Here is a 12,271-nt window from a genome sequence, read left to right as displayed (position 1 = left end):
TTGAAATTATAATAGCCTATCTAATAGGCCATATTAAATGAGAGATGCGAAAAGGTACAATGGTTATGATATATGTATTATGTTTAGAAATTAAATATTGTCCAGGCTAATCGAGAATAGTCAGACGTAGCCCACAAACGTCAATGGAAAAGGTGAACCGTACTGTTCTACCGTGACGCTTCGATCGGATCGCATAGAGCAAAATACTTTAAATACCAGTAGCCGATCAATTTACTACTGTGAAGTGGGTCCCATTAAATGAGAGACGGAACGAACAGTAGCCTATCCTAACTTGTTGTAGGCCTATAGGCTATTTCGCGAGTATGAAACCATCAGTCAGAAAAGATGAGGAATGTATTATGCATAGAAATAGCTTTCTAATTATTTTAGAATGCAAAGATAATGATAGCATCTAGTTATATTTAGCTACCTTTTTTTTTTATAAATAAGTCACCATGCTTCCCACAGTTGTGTCAAGTTGTCTGGATGTCCTTTGGGTGGTGGGCCATTCTTGATACACACAGAACTGTTGAGCATGAAAAACCCAGAAGCGTTGCAGTTCTTAACACAAACTGGTGGGCCAAACACCTACTACCATACCCTGTTAGGCACTTAAATATTTTGTCTTGCCCATTCACCCTCGGATTGGCACATATACACAATCCATGTGGCCTCAATTGTCTCAAGGCTTAAAAATCCTTCTTTAAACATGTCTCCTCCACTGAAGTGGATTTAACAAGTGACATCAATAAGGGATCATAGCTTTCACCTGGATTCACCTGGTCAGTCTATGTCATGGAAAGACATGTTTCGAACATTCAGTATATATTCCCCATTTGCACAAGGCTACTTTGCCTTCCTGCAATGCAATACTTCAACCACTGGAAACTGTGCGTATACATGGTCTAAAGTTTGTGGGAGGATAAGTACATTCTCACATCAAGTTCAGTTTTTATAAATGCCAACTTTTACGTAAAAACTCGCACGCGCATGTTTTGGGGCATATTTTGTGAGTATGCAACGTTTATAAATTAGGCTCCTGGTCTTGGTGTCGAGGCTGGGCTTCAGTCTTGATTCCATCTCTGGTGTTGGACTGACCTACTACCTACCAACCACAAACCAACCTTGAGGTTCTCAGTGTCCTCCTGCAGCTGGTGGAAGGTCAGGGCCTCCAGGCCATTAGTGGTGGACATGGTGCGTCTAGGGTCGGCCATGCAGGCTGCCACCTGCTCTGACAGCTTCAGGATCACCTGGGATAACGTCAGAAAATATGATATTATTAGGCAGTGATGCCATACATTATCATATCATGAAGTGTATACACTTGGAGCCAAATAGTACTCGGGCCCATATTCAAAAGGCATCTCAGAGTAGGAGTGCTGATCCAGGACCAGGTCCCCACTGTCCACATAATCATTGTGCTCGATAAGGCTAAACTGATCCTGTACCAGCACTCCTTCTATGAGACTCTTTGTGAATACGGGACCAGACCCCAAAAATGGGTTTCACCTCCTGTTTGGAGTGGTTCTTCGCCATCATCAGGGTGATGTTTTCCTGCAGCTCGGCCACGTGGGCGTCCCTTTGGGCCAAACTCGCCCTCAGACCCTCCGCCTCGGCCTTCAGCTCCTCCAGACGACCCTGCAGGTCAGCGGCTTGGCGCTCGCGGTGCCTCAACAGTTCCAGACGCTCCTGCTCACACTCGGCTGCCAGGAACTCGGTGCAGGTCCGCTTCTCCAGTTGAGCCGCCTCCAGGGCCTTGTGGAGAAGCCACACCAGCTCCTGGATGGGGGAAGGGGAGGAGGAAGAGGATAGGGTAGAGCCAGGGGCAGGGTGGGAGGTGAATAGTGAGGTTAGTCCATCTAGTCTGGCACAGATTCAAATGAGAAGGAATACATTGAATTTCAAGATACTTGTAGGCCTATCAAACCAATCATACACCATATTCTAGACGTCAGAGGATAAGTGGATAAGGGCAGGGTGGAAATCAAGCATTGCTTTGTAAGATATTGGAGGTTTATTAGATCTGGCACAGCTTTGGTCTTCGCTCTAACCTTCTGGGCCTTGACCTCCTCAGCCAGCATGTGTTTCTCCTGCTGAAGGCGGGTCGTCTTGTCTGAAGCAGCTTCCCGTAGTGCAGCGGGCATGGTGGCAGAGCTGGCCCTCGTCTTCCTCCTGATCCTCGGGGACGGGCATGGGAACGACCTGCCCTCCCCAGGGGAGCGCTCACCCGCAGGGTCCACCAACAGCAGCGGGGCGGTAGGAGTCGGGGGGTCAACGGGAGTCCTAGGGTCTGTAGGAAGGCATGGAGGTTAGCTATGGCTCTGTAGTTATTATGGACTGTGAGATCACTAACTTGTGAAATAAAATGTTTCTTTGTTTAGACAAGAAAAAAATGACAATGTTACTAGAGCAATGATGACATTATGCTATCAGACAATGAGAAAACCTGATCCTTCTGTATGATTTCAATCAGCTGCCAACAGAGGGCAGAAGGATGCCAGTATATTAGAGAACATCTCCAGAGGCTAGGGTGTGTGTGGGACATACCAAGCCTGTCCTGGGCTGTCTGGTAGGGGGTCTTTGAAGGGTTCAGTGGGGTCCAGGGAGGAGGCGCCTCCAAATGGAACACACTCCGACTCAGTTCCTGGGAGGACCGCTTGTAAAAAAGACTGTGCACCGAGTTCCTGTAGGAGCAGCACGCATGTGTGAGAACACACACACAAACGTAAGCATGCACGCCAACACCTCCACCCCCAAGTGCCAGCCTTAGTGTAAACCTACTACTAGAACAATCCCTTTATGAAGCGATTAAGGTACAAGTCCCCCCAAATAACATTCATCTCAAAGTCACTGTCACTATGAAGTCAATCTTGACATGTTAGATTGGCAGAGGACAAGCACCTGTAGTCACATAGCCACAAACAGTTCTAATGTCTACGATCAATAACTTCAATGAATATCAAGTCCATCGTCAACTACTACAACGTATCCCAAAGTGACGGAGAAAAAAAATCGAAAACAGTTACTTTTGCGCTAGTTGGCTGTACCTGCACCAAAACCCCAGTATTTTTCCTTCATAGGTTGTTCTCCATCTTCCTTTTGTTTTCAGCTCTTTTATTTGCATGACTGATTGTTTTCTCATGGCTCCCTCTCGTCCCTCTGCAGCAGACATATCGTGAGCAATATGCTTGGAACATTGAATCGTAATAAAAATCACAGTATCGAATCGCAATACAGATAGAATCTTGAGAATCGCAATACATATCGTATCGGCGCCTAAGTATCATGATAATATTGTATCGTGAAGGTACCTGGCAATTCCCAGCCCTAGTATCCCATACCATCTGTTGTACAGGTCCAGCCATATGCCTCAATGCCAAATGAATGGTAAAGATGGGTGGAAAATAATAATAAATAAATAAATTCACCTACTGAATCTCTATCAGAGGATGTTTGAGAGAGAAGTTGCTTAGGGGGGCCCGTTGTTGCGGCGCGGGCAGATTGGCAGCCTCCTCGCCCAAGAGGCCTGGCGGGGTCTTCACGGTGGGCAGGAAGTCATCTACGTTACAGGAAGTAACAGGAAAGAACAATGTCAGTGGATCACGCCTTCTGGAGCCAGGGCATACAAAGGACACAGCTACTAATGTAACAAGCAGAAACCTTCTGGCTAAAGACAATGAGTGATATTATGGGTTGTAATACAGAGAATAAAGATCATGACTATCTGGCCACTTGGTCTTGAGATGAAGTTGTTTGCTCTTACTGTTCTGCTATGAACAGAAAGTTATGATACCATGGGTGAGACCCATTGAAAAGTCAAAAAGATTCATATATTTTTATTAACTGACCAAAGTCCTGATATCTTTTGGGCAATCAAGTTGTGCACGCTAGATACAACTACAATGGCGACCGTGGGAATATTCAAGGGAGTACTACAGTCAAAGCATACTGTTCTGTTCCTTCGTGAAACATTCTGGGCATGTCAGGACAAGCATGAAATACCTCACAGTTCACAAACCAAATGGTAGGAAAGGTTGTGTCTACAACAGGAGCAAACTCAATTGCGTTGGGCAAAGTCAAAACAGGGAACTAGCAATAACATCCCTTTTACATTGTTCATTGATGCATATTCAAGACAGCTACGACTTGAACAGTTGAATTTCTCACTTATACAAGCCGTTTAAGCTTCAAAATAACATATGGATTTGTGTTGATTTATTGGACCAGAATAGGCTGTAGTATGTGTAGTGTAGCCATGGGGTACTGTAACCAAGGCTCCTAGTTCAGCAGTGTGTCAGACGGGCACTTCCTCTCTCTCTCTCTCTCTCTCTCTCTCTCTGTCTGGGCCATGCAGAATCACCTCCTGCAGCTGTCAGTGGAGCTGTAGCTTAAATATTCATTACACAGATTCCCCAGGGGTCAAAGACCAGGGCACACTGGAATCACCTGGGACACATTCAGTAGGCAAACATTATGGAACTCTAAGATAGAAATATTTTACGTAGAACAAACATGTCTCTCAGCTCGTCCCTAGGAGGGGTGCGTCACTTGAGTGGGTTGAGTCACTGACGTGATCTTCCTGTCCGGGTTGGCGCCCCCCCCTTGGGTTGTGCCGTGACGGAGATCTTTGTGGGCTATACTCGGCCTTGTCTCAGGATATTAAGTTGGTGGTTGAAGATATCACTCTAGTGGTGTGGGGGCTGTGCTTTGGCAAAGTGGTTGGGGTTATATCGTGCCTGTTTGGCCCTGTCCGGGGGTATCGTCGGACGGGGCCAGTGTCTCCTGACCCCTCCTTTCTCAGCCTGGTCCCCCCCGTTTGGGGTTTTACGCTGGGTTTCTGTACAGCACTTCGTGACATCAGCTGATGTAAGAAGGGCTTTATAAATACATTTGATTTCAATTACCCGAATACAGTGTAAAAATGATCAGTTACAATACTAACAGTAGATAAGTGGTTTACTGGTATTAAGTCTCGCATCTAGAGCGAGCATTTGTCTGCAATTTGTAGACGGTGCAGAGAAAGATCTAAGGACATCTGATTAACGTTGTTTCCTGTCCTGAACCCCACCTACCAATCTCAACCTTGGCCAGGCAGGCCCCCCATGGGGCATAAAAATATTATATCATTCAACACTGGAAAGATTAATTATTTATTTGCAATGATAAAAGGCCCGTGTAGGTGAAAATAACCTTTCATCTGTTTCATGAAAATGCCATTACCCTAAAAGCCCATGAATAGCTACCAGAGGGATTTTGATTGTTCTTGCGTTCCCCTCCCCAGTCTATCTACATTTTACGTCATTTAGCAGACGCTCTTATCCAGAGCGACGTACATGAGCAATAATTGCCTTGTGCGAGGGCACAGACAGATTTTTCATCTAGTCGGCTCAGGGATTCAAATCAGCGACCTTTTGGTTACTGGCCCAACGCTCTTAACTGCTAGGCTACCTGGAAAAGGGAAGTCAACCCTTCATTTGTTAGTCAGGTACTGTACATTTAAGACAGCAATACAGGTTTACAGAGTAGAGACATGAATGTTGGCAAAGAATGAATATTCAAGTGGGCTATTGCAAACAAACTATTGCAACAGATAACTTTTATCTGCCAGGGCCAGTCATTTGCCAATATATCTAAGTAGTGCACATACTGAATATATATATTTATATAGAAATGCCTGATTTAACTCGTGGAAATACTGTATTTTACATGATGGAAATGAGCAGCAAAGACAGCTTCCTTATTATTTGTAAACACAGGTCTCCGTTCTAAAACACTAGAGACCAAATAGGCTAGTTGTTTCCCAGACATCAGCTGACTGGCCTGCCGGAGGAACATGGAAGAAGTCTGTTAACCCTCCATGCATTTTAAAACGTTGGAATGGCTCCAATCATGCATTCTGTTCAACAACACTAGGGCCTGTTCCGAAGGCTGCAACATGACAGAACGTTCCTATAGAAATGTATCGTTTAGAACAGTTATGACCGTCTGTCATGTAGAATAGGGAATCATATCAGCAGAGTCAGCGCTACTCATAGTATTTCTATCTGGAAAGTTCAGAGTGTTTCAATTACCTGAATACAGTGTCCTCAGTGTAACCCTCGAGTGTAAAAATGATCAGTTACAATACTTGTCGCACTTTTCTAACAAGAATATTGTCAAATTAAAGTGATGTCAGTTGTTACTAATATTTTTGTATGTACCCTAGTTTTTTTGACAGAATGTTTGTATGAAAGCCTATTTGAGAGTTTAAGATGAATAACTTACCCAAAGTTCTGTTTAAGTCTCTGATTGGCTGGCTACACTTGATGGCCACACTAGATTTGCTGAATCACTGAAAGGAAGTGGGTGTGCTGCCAGAGTAAAAGGTTTTCAGGAAGCTAGGTCTCAGTGGGAGAATTTAGAAATCCCTAGTGAGGCCACTTACCAGCCAGGGAGAGGCTGACAAAGTCGACTGCTGATGATTCATGAAGCGACTATGTAGCCAAGGGGACGAGCGTGGTAAATATTGACATCACACTCCAGTGCATTGACATAAATTTGTTGTTTGGACATTGTGAGTTATTACTAATGGTTAGTTGACCTCTCTGGGCTAGGCGGGACGAATTCGTCCCACCTACGCAACAGCCAGTTGAATCCCGTTGGCGCGATTTTCAAATACCTTAGAAATGCTATTACTTCAATTTCTCAAACATATGACTATTTTACAGCATTTTAAAAGACAAGACTCTCGTTAATCTAACCACACTGTCCGATTTCAAAAAGGCTTTACAACGAAAGCAAAACATTAGATTATGTCAGCAGAGTACCCAGCCAGAAATAATCAGACACCCATTTTTCAAGCTAGCATATAATGTCACAAAAACCCAGAAGACAGCTAAATGCAGCACTAACCTTTGATGATCTTCATCAGATGACACACATAGGACATTATGTTATACAATACATGCATGTTTTGTTCAATCAAGTTCATATTTATATCAAAAACCAGCTTTTTACATTAGCATGTGACGTTCAGAACTAGCAAACTTCCGGGGAATTTACTAACAATTTACTAAATTACTCACGATAAACGTTCACAAAAAACATAACAATTATTTTAAGAATTATAGATACAGAACTCCTTTGTGCAATCGAGGTGTCCGATTTTAAAATAGTTTTTCGGTGAAAGCACATTTTGCAATATTCTCAGTAGATAGCCCAGCCATCACGGCTAGCCATTTAGACACCCACCAAGTTTAGCCCTGACCAAAGTCAGATTTACTATTACAAAAGTTTGATTACCTTTGTTGTCTTCGTCAGAATGCACTCCCAGGACTGCTACTTCAATAACAAATGTTGGTTTGGTCCAAAAGAATCCATCGTTATATCCAAATAGCGGCGTTTTGTTCGTGCGTTCCAGACACTATCCGAAATGGTAAATCAGGGTCACGAGCATGGCGCAATTCGTGACAAAAAAATTCGAAATATTCCATTACCGTACTTCGAAGCATGTCAACCGCTGTTTAAAATCCATTTTTATGCCATTTTTCTCGTAAAAAAGCGATAATATTCCGACCGGGAATCTCCGTTTAGGTAAACAGAGGAAAGAAAACAAAGCATTCGGTCGACGCGGGCACGCGCCTGAGTCTCACTGTACTGTAACCAGCCACTACCCAAACGCGCTACTTTTTTTCAGCCAGAGCCTGCAAAGCCACGATTCAGCTTTTTGCCGCCTTCTGAGAGCCCATGTGAGCCGTAGGAAGTGTCACGTAACAGCAGAGATCCTTTGTTTTGGATAGAGATGGCAAAGAAGGCCAAGAAATGGTCAGACAGGGTACTTCCTGTACAGAATCTTCTCAGGTTTTGACCTGCCATTTGAGTTCTGTTATGCTCACAGACACCATTCAAACAGTTTTAGAAACTTTGGAGTGTTTTGTATCCAAAGCCAATAATTATATGCATATTCTAGTTACTGGGCAGGAGTAGTAACCAGATTAAATCGGGTACGTTTTTTATCCAGCCGTGTCAATACTGCCCCCTAGCCCTAACAGGGTAAAAATGATAACGTTCAATTCAACTAACTTAATTTGTTGCCTAGTGTAACATCTGCTTCCAACTCACACTCTCAAACACGTAGATCCACTGAACGCAGCTCACTTTCCAGCTCACACTCTCAAATACATAGATCCCCTGAACGCAGTTCACTCTCCAGATCCCAATAAGCTGAATTCTGATCACCTGTTCACACACCTGTATGTCATTAGCACACACTATTTAGTTCAGTTCCTTGCACCCCATCATTGTGAGATATTGTTTGTTTTGTGACACACTTCTATTTGGAGCTCTGTTTATGACGTAATTTAATCCTCCCGTGTATGATAGTAAGGCAGGCAAAAACTGACGCCTTTTGCCTATTCCCTGCCTGTACTTTAGCCTATCGGATTTCCTGTTATCAACCTATTGCCTGATCTCCCTGCCTGTACTGTTGCCTTTTTGGACCCCCTGTGTAAGACCTTCTGCCTGCCCCTGGACTCAGCTACCTGCCTCCTCCTGTGTATGACCTTCTGCCTGCCCCTGGACCCAGCTACCTGCCTCCTCCTGTGGTCCTTTACCAATAAACACCTGCTGCGCCCTGCGCTTGAAACCAGCTCTCTGTCTCCCATCGTGTTCAATACACCTAGTTTTGTTTTTCACCTCTAGTCTGCCAATTGTAATCAAACGGTGTCATAGGGTGTTCTGTATCTGTGTGTAGGATCTTGTACATATTAGAAATTACCTCTAAACTAGCATGTGTCAATTGGGAGCGGAATAACTTGAGACAAACCCCTTTGATAGAATGACACCCATCTCCTAAAGGTATTCATAGTACAATTTAGTATGATATCAACTTTAAACAAAACATTTCCTCAGATAACACGATCCAACTGGTTACATAATTATTATTATTTTTTAACCTTTATTTAACTAGGCAAGTCAGTCAAGAACAAATTCTTATTTACAATGACGGCCTACCCCGGCCAAACCCGGACGACGCTGGGCCAGTTGTGCGTCGCCCTAGGAGACTCTTAATCACGGCCGGATGTGATACAGCCTGGGTCATTGACATACCAGTCACTGTTAACTTGACTGTGTCTGATGGCTTCTACTTTCATTGTCATACTAACTTGAAGTATTACATTTCTCTCACATCTTTTAACGCTTCACTAAGCACGCATGGTATATGATGGTATTGAGCTGTTATTCTTAGCCTGGTTGCCAGACCTGTTTCTACATGAACAACCTTCTCTGTCGATCATTGTCATGCCAGACATAATCTTGATCAGTGTCTGGGGCCACTTCATTTCGCTACCTCCCGTCTTTCTGTACCTGGCCTGGTGGGTAGTTCCCCCTGTCCCTCTGGTCTCTGGTGATCAGTGCAGTGACGTGTGGATTCTCCTGTCAGCTGTTCTCGGTGCTGCAATCTCTTCAGCTGCAGCTGTTGTAGCCAGTACATCATGGCTTCCTGGTTATCTGCCTGAAACAGAGAATATATATTGTTAGCCTACTGTACATGTGTGCCCGAGTCAGAATATCTGTAATGCATGACTTTAAAATGTTTGAGTTCTTTTTAAATCACAATGTTCCATTGTGGATCAAGATAAAGTATTATAATGCAATGTATGAATATGTATTTATCTTCCTGTATATCAAACATGGACAAAACAACACAACAGAAAGAGAGATGCCTTCATTTTGTAATTACTAATCATTCCCATTTAGCTTCCATGATTAATCGCTGACAAAAATGACCTGTCGGTTTCTTATTGAAAGGAATAGATGTGTGTCCCAAATGTCTGGGTTACCATGTGACCGTTATTCAGACACAAGAGCACCACTGTTTCACTGCCTCATTTATCCATTTAGCAGTCTTCTCCATCCCGCCACAAAAACCAATGACATTTCAGAAATATCGATGACACATTCAGAGCAAAGTCCTACATTTTGGAAAAGCCCTGGGGATATCAGTTGAACTTGTGAAGGCCCCAGAAGTGAATCCCCTCTAATCAGGAACTTTGGCCAACCAATGACATTAATAATCGATTAACTACCAGGAAGAAAAGAAAAACAGGCAGAACGGCCAACCTTCGAGATTCAGATTTGACCACCCCTGATATAGTATAGATTAAATAAACATTACCTTGAGGACGAAGGTCCGTTCAGGGGTCTGGATGTGAAAGGTGCCCTGCTCTCCATGGAGGGGGTAACCGAACGTGGCGCTGCACAGCTCAATCCTCCCCAAAGAGGTCACATCCTGCGCGGTCCTGTAGTAAAACAACTGGCTCTTCTTCTCCTCGTACGTGAACCAGCGCCACTTCCACGACTTCAGGGGACCTCCTTGTTTAAGGAGATACCCACATAGTTTAGTGTTAGACAGGCTTTCCGTGGGTTGTTGCTGGGCTTGGTTGTCCATGGTGGTGGCAGACTGACTCTGGTTGTTGTCTGTGGCAGCAGTCTTAGCTGGGACCCCTTCACTCTGGTGGTCCTGACTCGGCTGGCCCATGCCGTTTGTGTGTGTAGCGTTCTCTTCAGAGTTCCTCCGTGTTGTGATACAATCATCCTCATCCGCTGGGCTTACCGCCTCTGCTTGGGGAGGAAGTGAGTGAGACGAGGCAGTGCTGGGATTTCCTTTTGGGTCCTCTCCCTCCATCACACTGAGAGACCAAGAGGGAGTTGAAAACAAGCTCAACTAAAACAAAGCAAACAATGACTTGGTAGCCTACAATGGAGAGGTCACTCTGCTCCACTTGGAGACTTGACATTATAGTGAGGGTTTGACAATGGGGTCAGCATGAACACATCTAAAGCTGTTCAATGTGTAATATTTTATTTTTCATCTCCATTTGTAATCTAATATGACTGGCTTATAAATGTGTTACACTTTGTCTCTAATCTTTTTGCCATGTTTTTCCTTGTATCACTCTCTACAACGTTTTTAAAAAACGGTCATACTGGTGCTATATCGGATTTTATGAGGGTTGCCAATGGTGTAAAAAGTTGGATTTGTCTGTTAATTTTTGTGGTATCGATTAAAAAGGTATTTTATTGGGGATGGGGATCCATTTTCATGATGGGAAATCAATTCATCAATAAATGTTGGGAAACAGAAGACCTGCAAAAAACAATCTGTGGTTTAAATTCCCCTGGTGCCTACTGCCTGGTATTTGCAACTGTAAAGAGTCTGGACTATGATCAATTAAGCCATATCAATGCAGTTAAACAGGTTCATGTAAAATAATTAATTATGTTGGCTTACACTTATGGCACATCCAAGGCCATTTCATGATGATTATTACAGTCGTGTCAATCATGTTTTATACTTAGGCTACTGTAACAAGGAAAATGCCAGCATTGTTGGCCTACTGCCTCTGCCCAGAGGCCTACACAACTTTCAAGGCAACAGCCATTAGAGCTCACAGCCCTGGTTAGAGTCCCTGTTGCAGCTTTCACTTTATTTTGCTACATTGGTGGCAGCGTTGGCATCACGTCCAGCTCACGTCTAGTTATGTGATCTAGTGGTGGGAAGCATTCTGTAATTACATTGATATATCTAGTGAACAATGGATAAGCAATAATGGGCGTGACGGATAGAAGTCGTCACTACGGGTGTGATCAAGCCTTACATCAAAGTTGACTGAATGTGCAATGCCCTGATCAGTTATTCAGAAGAAAATCCTTTGTGACTGTCTAATTTACAGTGAGGGGAAAAAGTATTTGATCCCCTGCTGATCTTGTACTTTTGCCCACTGACAAAGAAATGATCAGTCTATAATTTTAATGGTAGGTTTATTTGAACAGTGAGAGACTGAATAACAACAACAAAAAAAACAGAAAATGCATGTAAAAAATGTTATGAAATGATTTGCATTTTAATGAGGGAAATAAGTATTTGACCCCATCTCAATCAGAAAGATTTCTGGCTCCCAGGTGTCTTTTATACAGGTAACGAGCTGAGATTAGGAGCACACTCTTAAAGGGAGTGCTCCTAATCTCAGCTTGTTACCTGTACAAAAGACAGCTGTCCACAGAAGCAATCAATCAATCAGATTCCAAACTATCCACCATGGCCAAGACCAAAGAGTTCTCCAAGGATGTCAGGGACAAGATTGCAGACCTTCACAAGGCTGGAATGGGCTACAAGACCGTCGCCAAGCAGCTTGGTGAGAAGTTGACAACAGTTGGTGCGATTATTCGCAAATGGAAGAAACACAAATTAACTGTCAATCTCCCTTGGCCTGGGGCTCCATGCAAGATC

The 12,271-nt window shown here is 43.6% G+C and overlaps 1 protein-coding gene across 8 annotated transcripts in view; it reads right to left on the bottom strand.

The window, feature by feature from the left end:
* The window catches only part of tbc1d2 (TBC1 domain family, member 2), a 23,287-nt gene that overhangs the window by 5,496 nt on the left and 5,520 nt on the right, over positions 1–12,271 (bottom strand). For 3 of the 8 annotated variants that reach the window (XM_014199466.2, XM_014199464.2, XM_014199467.2), the window contains 7 exons: positions 10,157–10,670; positions 9,346–9,493; positions 3,433–3,559; positions 2,548–2,684; positions 2,052–2,290; positions 1,510–1,779; positions 1,110–1,250 (listed from right to left, as the gene is read on the bottom strand). In XM_014199466.2, the coding sequence (XP_014054941.1) occupies positions 1,110–1,250; positions 1,510–1,779; positions 2,052–2,290; positions 2,548–2,684; positions 3,433–3,559; positions 9,346–9,493; positions 10,157–10,666 (1,572 nt within the window). In that variant the 5' untranslated portion in view covers positions 10,667–10,670. The remainder of the gene's footprint in view (positions 1–1,109; positions 1,251–1,509; positions 1,780–2,051; positions 2,291–2,547; positions 2,685–3,432; positions 3,560–9,345; positions 9,494–10,156; positions 10,671–12,271) is intronic. The other 5 variants (XM_045718054.1, XM_014199469.2, XM_014199461.2 and 2 more) reach the window with 3 other exon arrangements.

Source organism: Salmo salar, chromosome ssa05, assembly GCF_905237065.1.
Source record: "Salmo salar chromosome ssa05, Ssal_v3.1, whole genome shotgun sequence".
Classification (NCBI taxonomy): Eukaryota; Metazoa; Chordata; class Actinopteri; order Salmoniformes; family Salmonidae; genus Salmo; species Salmo salar.
This window is presented reverse-complemented; position numbering and strand designations above follow the sequence as displayed.